The sequence below is a fragment of the Mandrillus leucophaeus genome, unplaced genomic scaffold (genome assembly GCF_000951045.1).
Source record: "Mandrillus leucophaeus isolate KB7577 unplaced genomic scaffold, Mleu.le_1.0 Scaffold140, whole genome shotgun sequence".
Taxonomy (NCBI): Eukaryota; Metazoa; Chordata; class Mammalia; order Primates; family Cercopithecidae; genus Mandrillus; species Mandrillus leucophaeus.
This window is the reverse complement of record NW_012101366.1, coordinates 3,030,804-3,054,592: the sequence shown is the minus strand read 5'-3', so window position 1 is coordinate 3,054,592 and position 23,789 is coordinate 3,030,804. Positions and strand designations below refer to the sequence as shown.

Here is a 23,789-nt window from a genome sequence, read left to right as displayed (position 1 = left end):
ATGTGTGGTTTTATTTTTTAGGATTTGCATATTGCATAAGTGTGTGTGCCTTGTTTAAGAAATTCTCTCCTTCCCAGAAAACATAAAGACAAACTCTAGACTATCTTTCAAATTTTAAAGGTTTTTTTTCACTTTTAGATTTTTTAATCCTTTGGCATTTATTTCTGTGCACCGGATGAGATAGTAATCAATGTAATTTTTTTTAAGCATACACAACCAATGGCAACATCACTGTTTAATGAATAATCCACCATTTCCACACCACTCTGTATGGCCACCTGTGTCATGTATCAATCCTTCATATAAGGGTGGGTCTGGTTCTGAGATCTCTATTCTATGTCCTTCATCTATTCATGTTCCACTTCCATGTTGTCTTACTTAGAGCCTATTTATAATAAATGCTGATATCTGATAGGTAGTACATATTACTTCTGTTGTGCTTTTCTTCTGGATTATCTTGAGTATTAGCTCCTTGTTTTTCTATATAAATATTAAAATAGTTTAAGAAGTTATTGTTGCTGTATGTGTTGTTAAACACAACATGCTTCAAAACAATATGCTGTATGCAATAAATACATACAATTTTATCCATTAAGACATAAATAAAATTTTAACTATTAAAAAATAAGTAACAAATACACATACACATCACATGCAATCTTTCATGGAACTGCATTGAATGTATACAAGGATTTAGGGGAAAATTTTTAGTTTGTGATATTTAGTCCTCCAGTCACCAAACAGGAAATGTTTATTTACTGAGTTTTTGACTTACTATTTTTGTTGTTGTTGTTGCTGTTGTTGTTGTCCTTGGGATTCTCATTAATTGCTTTTATATGGGATCAGTAATACATTTCCAGATTTGGTTATTGGTATTAATCTGGAATTTGAGCATTTTTTAGTGGAGTGCTAATATGTATTTTAATATATCTAGTCAAGTATCCTACCAGGAGTAGAAGATTTATATAGAGGATTTTCACATGCAGTTCTTTATAGAAATATGTATGATGTCTTTGAGTTTATTTTCTCTGCCAGCATGTATATGTATGCTTACAAAAAATACATATCTATTTACTCTGTAGGTGGAAAAATGCTAATCACTGAAAGAAAACATTTTTTGTCAGAAGAATTGCACAAAGTAAGTCTGAAGCAAATTCGGTTGACATGGAAGCTGGAAAACTCTCAAAAAGTTGCAATATTACAGGTATGGGAATTTATTACTGTTGTGCTTTGTCCATTAAGTACATGAAATTCATCACCAATAACTGTTGAAGGTCTACCTCTGAAAATGCTTTGGAAGATGGAAAGAATTATAAAATCTTGTTTTTGTCATAGAAATAATTAAAAAGGTGTGCAAAATAAAATAGTGCAACCAACAGATTACGATAAATATTATAAAAAGGAAAAATGTTGTTAATAAATGAGTGTTATATGCAATAACTATAATGAATTTGGGGACAAAAAGGCTCTCTCAAGGTTGGTCGACCTAGGAAATCTTCATGGAGCATCAAAAAATTAACCTGATACTCAGAAGAAAAGTAAGTTTTAAGAGAGTTAGGGGATACTGTATTAAAGAAAAGTGTGAATGTAAGAGAAATGCCATCTTTATTTTTCAAAATCCATCTTCTAATTTGTAGCATATAACACTTAAAAACATTTCATTCAAGACAATGGTTCTATGTATATTAAACAAAAGAAATTCTGACATTTAGCTTGAATTATTTTTTCAGTAAAACTTCTGAAAATTTGGTTAGCTATTCTGCCTGTCTCTAAAAGCAGCACTAGCTTCACAAAGTCTGCAGAGTCTTTATAATTATTTACTAGGAAATGAACAAGTATGAGTTGCTCTACACACAAAAAAAATGGCTTCAATGTTGTGAGCTATCTAGAAATTCTTGTAATAGAAGTGTAAATATTTTAATGTTACAAATTCTTAAGACACTTACTTTCCAAAGTAATAATGCCTCAATTTCTAGTGATAAAATTATTATTTGCCATTGCAATCTTGAGTGCAACGAATTCTTTTGATCGATAAAACCAGTGGTGGTCTAAATTTTCAATGTTCATTTTATTAATTCCTTTTCCTGAAAAATGTTCATTAACATTTTTCAATAGAAAGTATCATAGAATTATCTAATAAATTAATGACTTTCTAATTTAGTGTATTGTTTTAAATATTATTTTAAATGTTAACAGATGTATTTGATATTTTCTACATATTGAATATTATCTGAAAAGGAAAACATTAAATTAATATTCTGAATGTAATGAGACCAACAATCCAATGTTTAGAAAAATGTGGATAATTGAATAACTGATTTATTCTGTTTGACCAGAAATGTGCGTTTGTGAACATGATACATAAAATAATAAAGCACAAACACATGCTAGTCTGAGTCATTTTCAAGAAAATGTGCTAAATATATTATTACATCCTATTAAATATTTATTTGTTTAGTTTATAAATCATGATTTCTTAAAATAACATTACACATGTTCAAAAAATAACCTGGTAGAAAAAGTATTCTTTTCTCATTACATACAAATCTGACCAAATTTAACATTGAGTTTGTGTTAGCTGGTAGCCTAGACATCAGAAAGAAAAATGAAAAGTAAGTCCTGAATTTTTAAGCTATGGGAAAAATTAATCTTGAGTATAACTCAGAATGCCACCTTATCTTTGTTTTGCTTTGTCTTTCCTTAAATAAAAAGAATGCCAGGATCCAGACTTGCTTCACAATTGGCCGGATGCTTTCACCCTTCATGGTAATAATGCTTCCAAAGTTACAAATCCATTCTGGAATCAACTGTCTGCTTCTAACCCATTTTTGGATGACATAACTCAGCTAAGAAATAATAGGAAGAGAAATAATATTTCCATCTTAAAGGAAGATCCTTTTCTTTTCTTTAGAGAAATAGAAAATGGGAATTCTTTTGATTCCTCCGGTGATGAACTTGATGTGCCTCAGTTACTTAGGCAGTCTTCCTCAAGAAAATCTGGAAGATCGAAAAGCGTTTCAGAACTTCTGGACATTTTAGATGACACAGTACATTCCCATCACAGTATACATAACCCTGATCAGATTCTACTACAAGACTTAGAATGGCTTAAAAATGACCGAGAGGCTTATAAAATGGCTTGGTTAAGTCAACGCCAGCTGGCCCGCTCCTGCCTTGATTTGAATACAATTAGTCAGAGCCCTGGATGGGCCCAGACACAAGTTGCGGAGGTCACCATAACTTGCAAAGTAAACCATCAAGGAGGATCAGTACAATTATCTGAATCAGACATCACTGTTCATGTGCCCCAAGGTCATGTGGCTGTGGGGGAATTCCAAGAGGTGTCTCTAAGGGCTTTCCTTGATCCGCCACCCATGCTTAACCATGATCTTTCATGCACTGTGAGCCCATTGTTGGAAATCATGTTAGGCAACCTCAATACAATGGAAGCCCTTTTGCTGGAGATGAAAATTGGGGCTGAAGTGAGAAAGGATCCTTTCAGCCAAGTCATGACAGAAATGGTGTGTTTACACAGCTTGGGTAAAGAAGGCCCTTTTAAAGTTTTGAGTAACTGCTACATTTATAAAGACACCATCCAAGTCAAGCTAATTGACTTGAGTCAGGTAATGTATCTAGTGGTTGCTGCACAAGCTAAAGCTCTTCAGTCACCAGTTGCCACCATTTGGGATTATATCCACAAAACCACCTCAATTGGAATTTATGGACCCAAATATATCCATCCCAGTTTTACTGTTGTTTTAACAGTTTGTGGACACAATTATATGCCAGGACAGCTTACAATTTCTGATATTAAGAAGGGTGAAAAAAACGTATCTCCAGTCGTGTTTCAGCTCTGGGGAAAGCAGTCATTTTTACTTGACAAGCCACAAGATTTAAGTGTTTCTGTTGTTTCCTGTGATCCTGATTTTGAAGTAAAGACAGAAGGAGAAAGGAAAGAAATTAAACAAAACCAGCTGGAAGCAGGTGAAGTAGTTCATCAACAATTTTTATTTTCTTTAGTTGAGCACAGAGAGATGCACTTGTTTGATTTTTGTGTTCAGGTGGAACCTCCCAATGGTGAACCAGTTGCACAGTTCTCTGTCACTACTCCTGATCCAACTCCAAACCTAAAACGGCTCTCAAATCTGCCAGCCTATTTGCATAAGAAGGAGGAAATCAAGTCTGCTCCTTTATCACCAAAAATGCTTGTTAAATATCCCACATTTCAAGATAAAACATTGAACTTTACCAACTATGGGGTAACCCTGAAGGCAGTGCTAAGACAAAGCAAGATTGATTACTTCCTTGAATATTTCAAAGGGGACACAATAGCTCTCCTCGGGGAAGGTAAGGTAAAAGCTATTGGGCAGTCCAAAGTGAAAGAATGGTATATAGGAGTCCTCAGAGGTAAGATTGGACTTGTACACTGCAAAAATGTCAAGGTGATTTCAAAGGAACAAGTAATGTTTATGTCAGATAGTGTCCTAACAACCAGAAATCTTCTTGAACAAATTGCCCTGCCTTTAAAAAAGTTGACTTATATCTACTCAGTTGTATTAACCTTGGTGTCAGAAAAAGTTTATGATTGGAAAGTTTTAGCTGATGTCCTGGGTTACTCACATCTGTCCCTGGAAGATTTTCATCAACTTCAAGCAGACAAAGAATCAGAAAAAGTTTCTTATGTTATAAAGAAGTTAAAGGAAGATTGCCACACAGATAGAAATACAAGGAAGTTTCTGTATGAACTTATTGTGGTGAGTATTGCTTGATCACAGTAATGAATTGCCATAAAGAATTATATTAACTTGACAATATTTATAACCAAACATGTGAGAGGAGAAATGTTTAAAAATTCAACAGTCTTAAATACATTAAAGATACTTTATAGTAAATATAGTTTTTCCTACATAATCATAAAACTGGTTTCTTAAACTTGAGATTCAATTGTGATTTCCCCCAAAAACTGGATCATCTTTTAAAAGAAAATTAAAAGTTCTGTTTGTGCTGGGCTTAACAGTTCAGATACGACTTATCTTCCTGTCTCAAATATTTAGACAGCTCTTAAGATACCAGAGAGGCTCCATAACATGAAAGCCAACCTAAAGAAAACTAACTTGGCCATCGTTAGAGATCACTTTTCAGTGTGTGTGGGATTTTTTCTTTTCTTTTTCTTTTCTTTTCTTTTCCTTTTTTTTTTTTTTTTTTTTTTTTGAGACAAAGTCTGGGTCTGTCACCCAGGCTGGAGTGCAGTGGCATGATCACAACTCACTGCAGTTTCAACCTCCAGGGATCAGCTGCCCAAGTAACTCAGACTACAGGCAGGTGCCACCATGCCTGTGTATTTTTCGTTTTTTTTCTTTTAGGATTGGGGGTCTCATTATGTTGCCCAAGATGCTCTTGAGCTGCTGGCCTCAAGCAATCTTCCCACCTTGGCCTCCCAAAGGGCTGAAATTACAGCCATGAGCCACCACACCTGGCTATTTCTTTTTTTAAAATGTATTACCAATATCCTTTAGCAATTTAATATTCTTATGTATGCAATGCATTACAGCCCAAACAATGATATTAGTATTCTCATCTTAATCCTCATGTTTAAATAGGATTCTTAGGGTCAAATTCTTTAATGTAGTATCCAACCCAGTGGAAGGCTCAGTGGAGAATTACAAAATACTTTTTACCTTTAAAGTAGAAATTCAATATTTTATACAAATAAAAAATATCAAGAGCATATTTCTAAAAATGGTTAAAACATGAGTGCAAAAATAATGATTGTCAATACTTCTCTAGTGCTCATTTAGCCATTAACAACTCTATGGGGTTAAGTATAGCTAGTATCTTCATCTTACAGATGGAAGAAACCAAGTCTTAGAAAGTTAGGCAATTTGCCTAAGTCCTATAGCTGCCTATTCTTATAGATGGGATTTAAATATGTTTTGGTTTCATGCTTAAAGCCACTATGCCTTCATGAAACAAAGTAATGTGTGTGTGTATAAAAATGTTTGTATAAATACTATATATGTGTAGGTATGTGTATTAAATATCATTATAATTGTGAAAGGCTGGTGCTCTGTAGAAGGTAAATAAAATTATATAGGCAGGTTCATGCAAATGGGCAAAGTTTTAATCAAGATGCAAAAGAAGTAGAAAATATTTGGAGGACAAATTTAATCTGTGACATTAACAATGATTCATATAATAAATAAATATATATAACATTATCTGTCTTTCAATATTTTTGATGATTCCACAGTGATACTTAGAGGAGCTGAAATTCAAAAGTTCCAATATCCAGTTGCTATGTTGATAGATTTTTTATGGTGTGCTGCATTCCTACCTACCCTGGGACATTCAGAACTATTGGAGACTGAATGTTCGAAGCTGCCCTACCTGGTGGAAGCTGCATGTGCATTTTGTAATAGCTCATTAACTCTCATAGCTCATATTCAGTATTCACCTGCAAAGGTTTGAATTGGAAAAATAATTTCTTTTGTTCTTTTAGTGGCCTAAAAATATTGTAATGGCCAAAGGTCATTAATGATGGTCTGAAAGTTCAAGCCTGATCATACCTGTACTTTTTGGGGTATGATAATTATCCGAGTGCCTCAAGTGTCCAGCTAGAAAATCTAGTAGAGAGTCCATTCAAGTGTGGAGTTTCCAAGCCTTAGTGGAGGTTTCAGGATTTCTGTTTGAAGAGGCTCAGGCCTGGTTCTCTGACTGGCAGGTGATGGAGCCTGGGGTATAGAGTTGTCTCGTGAAAATTTCTTTGCGTAGTAAATATACATTTTCCTAGGATTGCATATTAATTTGGGGTGGCAGGAAGAGACCTGATAAGCTGAAAAAGATTGTGGGATCCAAACCCTTCAGTCATCTCTCAACATTGAGACTGGCTGTCCTTACATGCTTGACACTCTCTAAAGCACTTCAGCATCCAATTTGATTTTCACAATGATTATGGAGGTTTAGACAAAGTAGAATTAACACTATATCAATTTTTAAAATCATTAAATAGAGATATTGTGTGATGCATCTAAAGTCTTATACTATGTGGAGCTGGATTTTAAACTCATGTTTTGTGACTCCAAGTACAGATCTTTTCTCTAAAACCAGAAACTGGAATATAAAATAGTAACCCCACTCCACAGATTACTAAAAGCACCACCAGGGACCCGCTGGCTCAGTATTGTTTCTCACTGAGGCTGTAACTCTTCAGTATAAAGGTTTGGATCCATTTATGTATCAAAACCACAGGTAGTCCTTCTAACTGCATACTTCCAGGGGAATGAACATGCTATCAACTTTCATAGCCTTACTTGCTCATTCATTTTTACTTATTGTTTCATATTGGTAGATAAACCCCCAAAGTGCCATTAAATAATGAGGGGCTACAAAGTATGTTTACAGTAGTTCCCCTTATCCACAGTTTCACTTTCTGTGGTTTTGGTTACCTACCATCAACCATGATTGACAAATAGGTGAGTGGAGTACAATAAGGTATTTTGAGAGAGACAGGTCACATTCATATCACTTTTATTAGAGTATATTGTTATGATTTTTGTATTTTATTACTATTGTTGCTAATCTCTTACTGTGCCTATTTTATAAATTAAACTTTTCCATAGGTGTGTATGTATAGGAAAAAACATAGTGTGTATAAAATTTGGTACCATCTGCAGTTTCAGGTATCCACTGGGTGGCCTAGAAACGTGTCTCCTGGATAAGGGGGAGCTACTCTATTTTCTCATTTGAACAAAGAAGAAGTATGGATAGATGTAATCCCATATTTTAAAAATAGTACTCAAGGCAAAACACAAACTTGTAGACTTGTTTGAAACATGCGTGGTTAGGTAAGAGTCTGATGGTTTTCTATTTTGCATTGTAGAAGACTAGGTGTGTGTGTGTGTGTTTTTTTTTTTTTTTTTTTTTTTTTTGAAGGAGTCTTGCTGTGTCACCCAGGCTGGAGTGCAGCGGGGCGATCTCGGCTCACTGCAAGCTCCGCTTCCCGGGTTCACGCCATTCTCCTGCCTCAGCCTCTGGAGTAGCTGGGACTACAGGTGTCCGCCACCATACCCAGCTAATTTTTTGTATTTTTAGTAGAGTCAGGGTTTCACCGTGTTAGCCAGGATGGTCTCGATCTCCTGACCTCGTGATCCACCCACCTCGGCCTCCCAAAGTGCTGGGATTGCAGGCGTGAGCCGCTGCGCCCGGCCGGCGTTTTGTCTTTAATACCTTGTAGTTTATGTTTAATACCATTCTACTGGTGATGAGGGAGAGTATTTCAATAAACATATATATATTTTAAACTTATAAACATCAATAGCTTTGTTCAAAGTTGAAGGAATGTCTCTTTTTTTCCCACAACAGATATGATTCTGGGGCGTTTTAAGTCATATTTTGGTGAAAATAGAATAATATTTACCATCACCAGTTCACATACACTTTAGAGAAATTCTTATAGCCAGTCCTCTCATAGAGCAAGGCTTTATTTCTCATGAGTAAATAACCAATCCTAGATTGATAAATTAGACTGCTGGAACTTCAGAGTACCATTGGAAGTGTGTACTTTAACTTCCTTTTTTCACAATTAAAGATATAAAGACACATATTAGTTAAGTGGTTTATCCAAGGTCCTATAATTAGCCACTGAATTAGTTCTAAATCTCCCCTAACTCTGACTTAGTTATGTCTACTGTAGTTTGCTTATAGAATTTGCTTAAATGTGAATCAACTTCTTGAGCTTTAGAAAACTCAATTATATATGTTGTGAAAAAAGGACTCCCATTTGTAGAATATGTAATAAAAATGCCAATTTATAGAGAAAAAAGCCCAAGTTAGTTGCTTTTAATTGTGACATGTAATTGTTGCTGCAGGCTCTTCTGAAAATGGATTGCCAATGGTTAGTTGCACGTCTCATCCAAGAAGCTGCTATTCTGACTTCAGCTGTCAAGCTTGGAAAAGGCTGGAGGGAACTAGCTGAAAAGTTAGTACGACTCACAAAGCAACAAATGGAGGCATATGAAATTCCTCATCGAGGAAACACTGGAGATATTGCTGTTGAGGTAAGACTTGTTTGTGTAATTCAATAGTGAAAAGCTGCAGACCAAGTAACACTAATGTAATCAAACCCGTACCACATTCACGGATTCACTGGGGGACTGTCCAAGATGATCCACTAACTGAATCACTGCACTAGTAACTCCTCAGTACAATCTGAAATATACACACACTCTCTTAAAAGGCATTGAGAGCCTTTAAAATATTGATATTTCTTCTTTTGGATTTCATATTCTCATGGCCTTTGATCAATGAATTAATTGATCAAATTGGGCCAGTAAGTGGGGATGGCTATAAGAACTTGAGTCATAAAACAGGTAAATTTTGAAGGTGGGAGACAGTATCAAGTCAGGACAATAGAGGAAAGTATAATAATATGTATTTGTCGGCCTCAGGCATAGACTTAGTCACTTGTGATAACTAATGCTCAGTGACAAGAAGCATTAAGAAAGTGGATATAGAGCCACTGGTGATGAGAAATAGATACCTAAGAGCTTCATTATCTCCTTCACAATGTTGCCTACAATAACTACAGGCATCAATTGCAGAATGATAGCACTTAGTACAAAGTAAATATTTACCATGAAAATATTGTTTTTTATCAAAACAAATGTATGCTGTTAGGCACAAGTTAGATAAATATTTTTCTCCAGATTACTATAAAGAACTGTGAGTCAATTTTTATTGAATTAAATAAATAAAAATATTCCAGTGAAGGGCACATGTAAAATATTCTGTATCTCTCTCTCTAAATGAACAAGCATTTTGAAGATATTTATGTTTAAGGAAATCTCTCTCTTGTTAGAGATGACTTGGTGAGGGCAGAAGAGGTATTCTTCACTTTGTTTTTGGCATAGAGCTGGGAATTCATTTTTGGAGAAAATTTTCTTACTTTGATGCAACCATTCCAGTTGGGTGAACAGGACAAAGCCACCTTTGCATGAAAAGTAGAGACGAATCAAGTCAGCTGAATTCCAGCAGCCGCAGTGGAAGTGTCAGCAGGCTGGTGTCTGAGTTCCTGCAGCCTGGCTCTCCAGCCAGGACTTCTCCAAAATAAGACTCTTTAGCCAGGAGCAGCCAAGGACTGAAGATGTCTTTCCCCTCAGAGACTACATTTATCTCCATAAACTTAAAAGGGCATTACAGCCTGTAAATAAGCATAATAGAGCATTTGGTGCAGTACACAAAATGGACTCAAGTGTTTACAGAATGAGATGAAAGATGGGAAGCCTGTGAGAAGGAAAAACAAATATTATGAGGGATACGCTCTTCTGATTCGGACATTTCAGTTAACTGATTAAGAAGTTGTCTAATTGAAAGCAGGACATTTTTTTCTTCATAAGGTTCTGTTTTGAAAGAGTTTTGTTGCGAGTTATTTATCAGAGTTATTTATTCTGTCAGCCTCCTTAAGCATCTGGCTTCTTTCTAATTGTGGTTGTTTATAGTTTGTCTTCCCCTAAATCTTCATGGAGGCCAGCAAACCACCTACTTTTCCATTATTTACTTTTGCAGAGCCCAAATCATAAATGACTAAGTCTTTGCCTGAGGCTGATAAACACTCAGAAGGAGAAAGGAAAGCCCCTAGGTGACTTTCTATGATAGTTCAACTTATTGTGATTAATAGTAATAGTCATCACTCAGATTCATGTTATTCAATACTTAGAAAAATCCACAGTATATTGGCCTAAGGTCATTCCAAATAATCTACAGAAATCTTACCTATGAGGTCACTTAACTAATGGGTAAATATATGCTAATTTCCAACCTCCTAAAAAAATAGCTGTATAATTTTTCTCTTTGGGAGGAGATTCTTAAATATGATCAGTTTACAAGTCAAGTAGTTGATTTCAAAGCACACTGATATTAGTTCTGGGTAGGGGGTGCAGAAAGGGGGAAGTGCACTGGGGCAGGGAGATAACCAGGTCTAGCAGTTACTGGGCTGCTTTTTTTCCTGTATCTCATTTCCTCAGAGGGCACACACTGCAAAAATTGCCTTCTATGTGTGCCAATGCCTACAGTTGGGCTCTTTCACTTACTTTCTCTCCTTTAACTTCTTTCTCTTCCCTTTGTTCTATTTTTATTGTATCTTAGGGAGAGTTATCTGGCACTGACTCCGTGACAGGCACTGTTCTGGAAATATTACAAAAATTAACTAATGTAATCCTTTCAATAAAAACTTGTGGGGCAGACACTAATATCTAAGATATAGAGAGGATCAGTAACTTGCTTAAACATACACAGCTAGAAAGTCCTGGAACCATGTTTAGAGCACAGACGTTTGACTTCAGAGTCCATGACTTTAACCATTGCACTCTGTCCATCACTGTTTAATATGGTGACTAATTTGCAGAGTCAGAAGGTGCGGCCAGGGTTAAGCAACTCATTTCATTTTATATTTGTCCTCTTTTCAGGCCATGTAAAGTAGCCATAATAGTATCAAAATTTGCCTCAAAATTAAATCTTTACCAAGCCTCAAGCTGATTAAAGAATTAAGTATATTAATAATTCATTTGTCAGATTTTCTGAATACCTTAACCATTTCTTAATTTTTTCTAAGGTGAAGAAAAAGCCTCTCTTTGGACTTTTGAGAATGTCACTTTTTAAATTAACCACCTCCTCAAGTTAAATTTTAAGAAATGTTACTCAGTTTTTCTAATGACATGATAATACTACCAAAAAACAAAACTGTAAAGCTTGAATCTGATAATAAACAAAGTGTATTTTTCAGAGCATTTCTTTCAGGAAAAAATGCACTTATGCTATACAAAGATGTCATTATTGCCAAGGTTCTTCCGTGAAAGTTAGTGAAAATTTATTGGAGTTTTCTGAATATATTTAGAGTTTTAATTTTTTAAAAAAGAAATCAATAGAATATTAGAAAAATAGCTCACTTTTTAAATGTTAAATTTTACAAGGGGACATGCTGGGGATTCAGAGATAAAAAATTCACTGGCCAAAATTGGGTGCTCTTCACTGAGCCTTCTAGGGATGATTACCACAAATGACAACAATTGTTCTACAACTCCCTCATTGGCCCCCTTGCTTAACAATATAGATTATGCTATTTTTATCTCGTTTAATAAGGACGCATATTCACTAAGGACATTAAAGTTTCACTTCCTTTCTTTTTTTTTTTTTTTTTTTCTTTGAGATGGAGTCTGGCTCTGTTGCCCAGACTGGAGTGCAGTGGCACAATCTCGGCTCTCTGTAATCTCCGCCTCCCAGGTTCAAGAAATTCTCATGCCTTAACCTCCCGAGTAGCTGGGATTACAGGCGCATGCCACCATACCTGTATGATTTTTGTATTTTTAGTAGAGGTGGGTGTTTCACCAGGTTGGTCAGGCTGGTCTCGAACTCCTGACTTCAAGTGATCCACTCACCTCGGCCTCCCAAAGGGCTGGCATTACAGGTGTGAACCACCGCTCTGGCCTCACTTCCTTTCTTAAATTACCTTTGCCCACTGGGCTCTACCTCAACCACAGGCACCAATAGTCCTGTCGAGAATGGTTTCTTATCCGACCTGCCAGAATGGGCTACTCTCCCAGTGGAAACCAGCGAAGTCTATGTTCCTCATGGTAATTTTTTTATCTCAGAAACTACTCACCTGTAGAGATTCATAACTGGGAAGGTGTATTTTAAGTCTTTTTGTAGTCACCATTTAATCAATGCAGATCTAATTTTCCTTTGTATCTTCTATTCACAACCTGTTCCTCATTTTCTGACTGGCTGCTAGAGAGTTCAAAGTACTTTATTCCAAGTCTAGATTAAAGATGGGAAAGTTGTTGATTTTCAAGCAGTTTTATTCATTTTCTATAAGTGTATAAAAGATTCCACATGGAATTCTTTCCACTTGTTTCGTATCTTATATCTGTGTCCTAGCCTTCAGTATTTAATTCATCCATACACTTAACGATTATTCTGGGTCTATCAGTTCTGAACATTGGTTTTGGAGCCATAAAAAACACAAAATATGATTATTTTCTTCTTAAAAACCAGGTTTTATTTTGGCCTGGGAATTGGGATAAACTGTTAATATTTGAATTGTTACAATATTTCTTAAAGGTATATGATTAGATGACAATGGTAATAGTTGTAATTTACCAAGTGTTCATTGTCAGCTAGTCATTATGAGCATTGTCTTTACAATATCTCTATTATTTCAATATACTTTGTAAGGAAAACATTATGGCCATCTGCTCTTTACATATATGTAAACTGAGGGTGAATGTATTTGTGTAATTTATCCAGTTACATGGCTATTAAGTGCAAGTGCTTAGATCCGAATTCACTTTGTCTTATATAAAGTCCTAACTGCTGTATTATACTAATGGTAAGTCCTTTCAAATTTAACTTTTTTAAAAAATATCAAAGTGGTGAGGAGCAATTAGAAGACACATCCTAGCTTTGAAGGATGGGTGGCCTTTGAGTAATTGGAGAGGGATAGAAGTAGACTTCAGTGCTTCTAAATATCAGTGAGCTCTAGAGACCACAGAGAAGATGTGGCCGGGAGGGGAGAGTTCATTTTAATAATTACTGGGGGATGTGGTCAGGTACATATGTTGGTATCAATGGAGGGGAGTCTTCAATGACTACCAGAGCATAGAGGTTAAGATTCTTGGCTGGACTTCTGTTCCACCTCTATTATCTATTACCCCTCAAGCCTTGGGCAAATTACTTTACTTTCCTAGGAATCTATTTTGTGTGTCTGTGAAGTAAGGAAAATAATACTATCTTACTCATTGGATGTTTAGAAGATCAAATGAGATAACAAATGTGTAATATTTGGGACATTTTTTGCATATTGCTTTCACTAAATACATATTATTTATTTTTTTAACAAACAGGAAGAGGAAAAGGTGAATTTGACAACTATATAACATTGAGTAGTTTTTGGAAAATATAATAAAATACACTTTTTTGTAGTAATATGACTGAGAGTGCCTATAGGAAGAATGTAAGGAAAAAGTTAGCAATTATTTCAAGGTTTCTCATCTGAGAAACTGGCAGAATAGCAACGCATGGAAAAAAAATGAGATAAAGGCTTGGCTGATCAACTTATTTCTTAAGGGCTTAACAACATTTAATTTTCCTTGGAAATTATCTCTTGCAAAAGTTAAGAGAAATATCCTTGGGCTATATGGTTTTCTGGCTTACATGGCAACTTCTGGATTCTGCTTACAGGGATGTTGAATTATCAAGTTCTGATCGGGGCCTGGTTCAGTTCTAGCCTTGGTACTTAATTCTTTTGTTGGCTGTTCTTTTGAAATGAGAAATATATTTATAATTTCTTAGAGAAGGGAAAAGTATTACATGGAAATTCACATACCAGCTGTAAAATGTGTAGAATGATATCTCAAATATTCATTGTTTGAACTAGAGATGTGGCACAGTGATGTTATTTAGATTACCATCGTCTACCCTGTACAATTCTATACTTGTTACAACCTTTAATTTCAAAAAGATACTCCATTTTGGGAGGAATGAGGTAAGAAAGCAAACAAAGCACAGTGAAATTTCTGGGGTAACACATTATATTCCTATGATTTTTGACTTAGTTCTATATTATACACTGAAAATCAAATAGAAATAACAAGCATATTAAGTTAAACATTATTAAGAAAATGTAAAATGGATTTAAAGACACTAATTTTGATTTTAGGTTTTCTTTTTCAAGCTTTAGTACTAGGGAACATAAATAATAAGGAATTTCAGAAAACCAAAATCCAGCTATATGTAAGACCAAAATCAGAATTTGTTAGAACTGCTTAATAATGAAATAAAGTTGTGGCAATACTTTAATAAAATGGCCCTAGATTTATAGCAAGGTTACCTGGGTTCTTTTCCTAGATAGTTGACTGTGATTTTGTTACTTAACTTTAAACTCAACTATAATTAGCATTAATTGAGCACTTATTGTGTGCCGAAAACATTTACATCCATTCCTTTGTACACTTAGCAATTCTTTTATAGCATTGGGTACACCTTTTTTTTCTCATTTGCCAGAAGGGGAAAGCAAGGGTGTAAAGAAGGTTGATAGCTTACCTAAGATCCTGGAGCTGCTAAATTAAGAGTCTAGATTTAAACCATGATGTGTGCCTCTAAATCCAGAGCTCTTGACACTATGTTTTTTCATTTGTTTTAATGTTTACATTGAAAAGTTAAATTGGAAAAGCCCAATTTCTTTAAACACTGATGTCAGTTGTCTCTATGAATATATGTTTTTGGCAGGGGCATGGGTGGCAGTGATGATGAGGAGGCAATGAGGAATCCTCCCAATTAGGAATTGGTAAGAATGGCTTAAGCAGCAGGTTTTCCTACAATGCTTGACTATTTAAGCAGATGCACTAGCAAGGAATAGGTCCTCTGTCTTCCTCTAGCTCATGCTTAACCCCTGAAGTTCCAAGTGGTTATTCTTACCCAAATTTAGCTGGTTGTCCCCAGTTATACTTTTTCAACAGAATATTGTGTCAAGTTTTAACCAAGCAGCATCTCCTTGGTAAGGACATAGGGGCCCCCAGATATGTTAGCCTCCCTTGTCTTCTGAAGACAACAGCAATCTTACCTTCAACAATATTTATGTACTTATTAATTATAGGTAATGTTAAAGCTTACCTGAATATTGTAAATGATGTACTGAGGATAGAACATATGTAATAATCATTAAGAAGGCAACCTTGCCTTAATACTTCTTCAGCTAATGGTACTGAAAATGAAATGTTGTTCCTATAAGTTTCTGAGAAAAGTAGGTGGATTACTAATCCTTTAATGTGACAAAATGTAATTATCCAAAAGTAGTTAAAACCAATTGCATTCTTTTTGCTATTCATATTTTATAAGCTAAAAAAAGACACAGAATGCTATGCTCAAATCTGAATTTCTTTTACTCATGTTGCATTTCATTTTCTAGTGCATTATCTAATGAGTCTTACTGGCTTCTGGAAATGAGCACTCTAAATTTGGAAAACTATATATTTTTTTTGCCTTTATTCCTATTTAATTTCTTTCGGCATCCCCACTTACTACTTTTTATTGCTCCATTACTGTTTACTTTGTCCTCTAACACTGACAAGATAACCTAAGACACACTTCTTCCACACAAAAGCTGGAACTTTGGAAAACTGCTGAACTTCCTATGTTAAATACTTACTCACGCTGCTGCCCTTTTTTTTTAATAAGGAGAAAAGCACATAGATGAAAAGTTAACAACTATGTGCCTTTATCAGCCTCACGCTTCCTATTTAAGAATGAAACTGCAACATCATGAAGTTACCATTAAAAATCTAAGAATAGGGTGCTGACGAGTTGATGGGTGCAGCACATCAAAATGGCACAGGTATACCTGCACATTGTGCACATGTACCCTAGGACTTAAAGTATAATAATAACAACAACAACAAAAAATCTAAGAATAGAGGGGTAAGAATGCAGCCTATGTATTAAATATTTGTGATAGAAATGAGAAGGCTGAGAGTATTTTTGTGGTTAAGAATAATTTAACAACTAAAAAACAAACCCTCAGGAGCATGCTTTCCTTTTGATTTTTCGAAACACAAGTGCAGAGTTTCTGCATATCTTTTCTGAATCATAACATTGAGCAAGAGAGGAAGAACTATTTTTAAAACGCAGAATAGATACAGGACGACATAAATCTGGAAGAGATCTTGGCGGTCTGCAACTCCTTTCTAGCCTTCGGAGGATTAAATGTTAGTCAGTACAGAAAGAAAATTATTTATTCTACCCATTTTATTCCTTCAAACATTTCCAGAAAAGATGACTTCATTTTCTTTGCAACTTGTTACAAAATCTAGAATTTTTTGTGACCTAACTGGGTAGGTATTTTAGGGCTTAATTTCATAGAGTCTATTGTTAATTAATGTACACAAATTACCTCTTATGTCTCTGTCTTGGATAATATGTATTTACTTTTTAAGAAGACTAGAACGAAACGAGTTAATAAAAAATGCAGAAAAAATAAAAGTATCTTTAGAACTTGTGTCCAAATGTTCATATATCTATTCCATCTATTCCACAAAGGACAATCAAACAACTGATTAGCCTATTTATTGTATTGATGAGACCTGGACTATTAATCAGATTTTGTTAAGGCAAAGCTCAAATAGAGATTTTTTTTTTTTTTTTTTTTTTTTTTTTTTTTTGAGACCCAGGCTGGAGGGCAGTGGCGTGATCTCGGCTCATTGCAACCTCCGCCTCTGCCCATTGGTTCAAGCGATTCTCCTGCCTCAGCCTCCCGAGCGGCTGGAACTACAGGCACGCACCATCATGCCTCACTAATTTTTGTATTTTTAATAGATACAGGGCTCATCTTAATGGCTAGGCTGGTCTCAAACTCCTGACCTCATGATCCACCCACCTTGGCCTCCCAAAGTGCTGGGATTACTTGCGTGAGCCACCATCCCCGGCCTAGAGATTTACTTATTAAGGGAAAACATAATTCCCCAAATTTAATATTTTCTATCAGTGTATTAAGTACATAACTCTTGACATATGCTTTTGTTCCCATTCCTTCTCAATTTCTCATGATACTTGTCCCTCTAATTTTGTGCCCTAACTCCATAATGATTTTAACATCTTTTTGTATTTACGTTTCTGCCAAAGGAAGTTAACCTTTCTTCTTGGGTGCTTCATATAAGCTACCTCTTTAAGACTCATTAACCTTAAATTCTCCATATGGCAAAGCTAAGATTCAAACCCAAATCCCCTTGCCATCATAGAATATTACTAAAACTTTTTTCTTTTAAAAATACCTCTATTTTCTACTGCTGCTTGCTAATTTCCAAAATCCTGGATTTGCCAAGTTTTTCTTTATATTCCCACGTTGTTGATGTTACAGGTAGCAGTGGAGGTAACAGAAAAGGGAAGTCCTGAGTGTTACACTGGCATATGTTTAACATCCAGCCCTGCAAAGGGAAAAACCCTAAACTTATAGCTTTTGTTAATTTTCTTAGTGTAAATATTCCAATCGGACATCATTTTAACCTACCATTGTGGTGTCACTGAACTGGAGTTGGGAGGATATCCAGGGAGCTTGTGTGAGCTGGCTCCAGCAAGCCAATGCATGTCCTTTTTCGGATGTTATTATACTTCTTGGCTTTTGCAAGATGAAGCACGTGATTCACTTTCTTTCCCTTTGACTCCAGCTTCTCCCCATCCTTTTATTGCTTCTATTTCTCTCTTGTAGCCACTAATCATTGACTTAGTTGAGAATTAAATTTTGTATCCCTTTATTCTTTTCCTTGGCATTTTCTTCTACTCTCATGTGTTTTGCCATCCCTGTAGCACAAGTGGTGCCAAACCCTTGTCTGTCCTCTCAAGGTCGTCTCCCCTTTCCAATCATAATTTTTTATCAGATACCCTCCCTTTTGCTTGATGCTCAGTAGGGCTGAAAATAACTCCTTAGCTTGCCCCTACCAAAAAAAAAAAAATAAGTTATTTCTTCCCTATCTTTTGAAAAGTATAAATGCAAACTATATGCCAGATACTTGCTGAGGTGTTTTGAACACAAAATTTGGGAATGATTATCCATATTTTATAGATTAAAAAAATTCCAACCTGAGATAACTTGATTAGTTTATCAAACTGACCTATCAAATAGGCAATGGAACTCCGATGTAAACACAGGACTCTGACACCCAAACCTATCTTTCTTTCCATTATGGCATCATGCCTCTCAGTGAATGGAACAATCATTTTTTTCTCACACTGATTTAAAATATGCAAGTAATTTTTGAGTCTTTCTGTTATTCTCACATCCTATTATATCCATTGTGCCAGTGTTTGTGCAAGTATCTATCTCCTTCCTATGCTATAAGCTTCTAAAAGCAAGAGTCATGCAATATTCATCATTTTATTTCTTACTATAACAAAATTTATTGTAGTGGGAGGTACTCAATAAACCTTGATTTAATAAGTGAAATAGTTAATGAACCATGATAATGTTGAATATTTTCATTGTATGTATGCTATCAAAGCATTTCTCTATCATCTTTATTGAGAGCTACCAATGATTTTTGTATATGGAAGATGAAATTTTGCACCAAAGGAATATTCAGGTTTAATTTGCTGCAATGAGGAGGAAAACTGGAATGCAGAATATGCTCATATTTTAGTGTAAATCATAAAGTTTATCAACGCCCTGTTGTTTTCAGCCCAATGCTCTTTTACCCATTTCTAGCCACATTATGTTTTACACTCCAGGGAATCTCAAATTGGTTTAGGGCAATATTCCCCCTTGCATTTCAGAAAAATTCAGGGGACTCTTGGAAAGTCTTTACACCTTCAAAAGTCTTAATTAGGGCCTGGGACTCAGTAATGTACCCAAATTTCTCTGATTTGCAAAAGCTGTCGACACTACTCTGTTGTTAGTGCAAATTGCCAAGTGTGAAGATGTTATATGGTGCTCTGCATAAGTGCATGAGTAGATGTGTCATTGGACCTTTCCTGAATCTGTAGTTTCTATTTTTTGCATCACCTCTGGCATTTCCTGCCCTCAGCAGCATGGAGGAGCTGCTTCTTGATTGAGTGTGCCTAAGGGCTTTTCTATACATAGCAATTCACAGTCCTGCAGCAAGATAGGCCACAGATACAGAGCTTTTCTACTCATGAAAGTAGGTGGGGCCATTTTGGCTGCTTCTGACTATAAAAGTATTTGAATCTGTAGTGTAGTGGACAACCCAATATAAAATTACCCGTTTATAATTCTTGAGACATCTGTTTTCTGCGATGCTTTACGCTAATCTACTATGCCATCCCCTTTTTACAGAAATGTTTTAAGTTGCTGTTTATCATAAAATGTCTCCAGATACATCATTTGTCAGACTCAATCACTAATGGACTTAGAACAGTCTTAGAAGCCTTTAGCTATAAACACCATTATTTAAAAAAATACGTAACAATTTGAACCAGTTCGTTGGGCATCAGGGACTTTTAAGTGAATGGAAGGTAGTATCCATGTCTCAGGGATTTTACAGACAGAATATACCCACTACAGAATAATCTATTTGTTTAGTGATTCTTTGCAACTGAGCAGTGACAACCAAGATTGAGTCTGACAAAAAGTTTCCATTATTATGTCTCAACTGATATTTCATTGTTGAGAAACTAGTGGCAATTGTACTTTGAGAAGTTTGGTTTCAATGTACATCTTCAGAAATGTAGATGAGCAGATTCCTCATTCACATTCTATCAGACATAGAAGATAAATTATTAATCTGGTTGGTGAGGGCAAAACTTACATACAAAAATCTGAGGTGAATTTTGTTGCTGCATCATATACCGATATGGTATAACTTTGATAATTGTCTTTTATTCTCTACCTTGCAAAATTAAGCTTTGTCAAGAGAGATAAGGAAACGGGTTGTCATGGCTTCCCAGGAATGTCAATTTGGACAAATAACATAAAATTGTCCTTAGAGTCTTTTATGTGGATTGAATCAAATACATAATGGAACTCCCTATTTAGGTCTTTAATTCTTTTAACTTTAAAATTAGACTGTATGAGGATGTTGGAGGATGGTGAAAATTATATGCCAAGGCTTTAGTTCATGTGATATCACTAAACTGTGATAGAGGTTCTACTTTAAAAGGGCAGTTCTGCATAATATTTAGCTCAGAGTCTGTGTTCCTATATTTTGAAAGTGATAGAATCACAACCAAATTAGTTCAATGAAACCCCCCAAATAAGCAAATAACTAAGCTTATATTTCAAATATTCCAATTATAAGTGTAGGGTTCATTTTGTTGTTTCCCTAGAGAAAATTCATTTTAAGCTGTTGTGTGTGTGATGTGTGTGTGTGTGTGTGTGTGTGTGTGTGTGTGTGTATTTTACAGTTTGTCTTATTTGGTCTGCCTTTGTCTCTATTCTCTCTCTAGCCTGGTTGCCTTGGTTACCATTACATACATGCTTGTATGTGAAGTTTCTCTTTGACGTACATTTATTTCTATGGAAACAATGACATCATTGGTATGGGTAGGTGCTTAGGAAAAGCAAAAAGAAGCAGCATTGAATATTGGTTTTTCTTTGGATTACAAAACATATCATGAAAGAAATGTTTTAAATTACAGAACTGTATTTTTGCTTTCATCATGACTTGATCAAGAAGCTAGATTTTTGCTTGTTTATAGACTTGCTCGAGTAAAATGATTTAAAATGTTAAATATAGTATTTCTCCCTTATATATTATTTGGTGTCATAAAACTCATCACAGATAGGTAGAACAATAATAATTAACCTTAAAAGTCTCTCAAATACTAAAAAGGCTATCTCAGTAACATTTGTTATCATCAAAAAATTGTCCAAGGAATTTTATATTCACATTAAGGCAACAGCAATGTATAGATGATGGATCAATGGAAAAAAGGCCCTACTTGTAGTTATTATTTTTAAAATCTCTAGTTTTAAAAATACAAGGATATAGCAGGAATCTGATAGTTATTAAACCATATTTTCTATGACATCAAATAAGTTCATGTATAATTGGCATTCCGTTTTCTTTTAAATCTTAAGAGGCTTTTTACCTCTTTTTTTAAAAAACTATTTTCCTCTCCTTTCTACTTCCACACTACTCCAATCTATTTTTTTTTTTTCCTTTATAGATGATGTGGAAGCCTGCCTATGATTTTCTGTATACCTGGAGTGCTCACTATGGAAATAACTACAGAGACGCGTTACAAGACCTTCAATCAGCTTTGGACAGAATGAAAAACCCCGTGACCAAACACTGGAGAGAATTAACTGGAGCTTTAGTACTAGTAAATTCTTTGGAGGTTTTGAGAGTAACTGCCTTCTCCACTTCTGAAGAAGTATAGAAATAAAGGGTGTGTTTTTGATGGGAGGGAAAATAGTAAGGGGAAAATGAGGTAATGGGGTGTGTGTGTGTGTGTGTGTGTGTCTGTGTGTTTGTGTGTAAGAAAGAATCTCAGAAAAACATTATACTAATTTCCTTCATTTTCAAAACCAATTTTGTTTTCTGATGAAAACACAGCCTAACTGATAGCCAAGATGGGTTTTATCCTCAAATATGTATTTTTGTGTATGTTTCAAGCACAAGTATTAGGCTGCTTTGTTCTTAGGAAGGAAAGAAAAAAGAAAAGTGGCCTCTCTCAGTGTTATTTTAAATTTACTAAGTTAAAGCTGTTTGAGTAATTACATCACACAGATATCTGGGTAAACTAGAGGCTATCAACATGAACAAAGCAGTGTTCCCAGGAGGCAGCTAGAAAGAGGGGAAGCAAGCATACGCCCTGTGGTCAGGCACGGCTGCCTGCTTTCCACACCTGACCTCTCCAGTTCATCAGTGGGGTTCGCCAGCATCACCCCCATTTTTCATGTGAAGAAACTAAGGAATGGAGAGAACGTCTGAGGCTACATAGCCAGTACAAAGTAGGTTTTCTGCTTGAAAACCTGTTTCTATTTCTTTTTAAACAATCATACTGCATAACAGAATAGTAAAAACAAAATGCATGTGAAGACTTACAGGGAAACAGACGCCGTTTCATTTTAAGTGAGACTTGCTACTTTTTTTCATCATCTCTTGAAAGACTGCCAGAAGGAAAATACGACTTATCAGAAATCTGTTGTCTGCATGCATGGACCTAGTGTTTTCATCAGCTTCCTTCAGCATCTTGGGACCTCTCTAAATCCTACCTAACTTGGGACTTTTTCTGCAGGATTATAATGTAAAATAGTTCTTTAGCTCTTGGGGATTTTTAATAATATGAGTTATTAAAAACCACCACCACCAGAAACTTGATTATACTGTTGAGTAGAGAGGGCTTGACCACCAAAAATACTGATATCTTTATGTTGGCATGCTCATGCAAACAAGTGTGTGTGTGTGTGTGTGTGTGTGTGTGTGTACCACAGTGTTTTATAAAGCACAGCCTAACTGATTATATAGGACAAAAATTATATAGGACCCTAGGTCAGTATAAATGCTAATGGCTGGCAAAGTTCACAAAGAGATGTTCTGTGCTTACTCATCTGTTCAATCTCTGGTTGCCTGCCAGTGTGTATGTGTGTATTTGGGCAGTCATTCATTTATTGTCATTCAGTCAATAGGCAGAGTATATGTGTCTATTTTTTGGCAGGCATATAGATGCTTGAGGCTAATAATGGGGGAAAAACCGGCATGAACTCTGACTTTAGTAGTGCTAAGTGATAGATAATTTGAAAAAATGACACCGTTAAATATAAAATGGCATGCATAATAACAGTTGCAATAGGGAGAGGCTGTGATGCTACGACATATAAACAGAGATATGCCATCATATGAAACTGGAAGTGGGGGTGGCTCAGGGAAATTTCCTCTTGGAAAGAAATAATGAACCTGAAGGAAGAGTAGGCATTGTCCTGGTGTGGTGGGGTGTAAGCGGTGATCCCAGAAAGCACTGAAGCTCTTAGATGGGTGGGAGCTGAATAGGTGCAGGAAGCAGGGGTGAAGAAGTGAAAGTATAAAAGATTCAAGGATGAGATGAGGATGGAGCAAGAAGAGGCCACATTAGGGCCATTAAAGTTGCTAGAATTTAGAAAGAAAACACACAGCCTCAAAGAAATGTGGGTAAGCCAAACAAGGATTTTGTTTTGGGAACCTGAATAAAAGCTGTCCATTTGACTAAAAAATAAAAACAGAATCTTTTTAGAGCTTTTAATATACCCACCCTGGGATATTTGGTATGCCGGCAATGGTAATTCAAATTGGGACTTAAGAATAATCTTGGCC

At 35.6% G+C, this 23,789-nt stretch overlaps 1 protein-coding gene across 1 annotated transcript in view; it reads left to right on the top strand.

The window, feature by feature from the left end:
* Window positions 1-21,947, top strand: part of MACC1 (metastasis associated in colon cancer 1) — a 43,695-nt gene extending 21,748 nt beyond the window's left edge. The window contains exons 2-5 of the mRNA XM_011973907.1: window positions 1,083-1,204; window positions 2,713-4,754; window positions 8,868-9,056; window positions 21,664-21,947. Coding sequence (XP_011829297.1) covers window positions 1,165-1,204; window positions 2,713-4,754; window positions 8,868-9,056; window positions 21,664-21,876 — 2,484 coding nt within the window. The 5' untranslated portion in view covers window positions 1,083-1,164 and the 3' untranslated portion in view covers window positions 21,877-21,947. The remainder of the gene's footprint in view (window positions 1-1,082; window positions 1,205-2,712; window positions 4,755-8,867; window positions 9,057-21,663) is intronic.
* The last annotated feature ends 1,842 nt before the right edge of the window (window positions 21,948-23,789 follow it).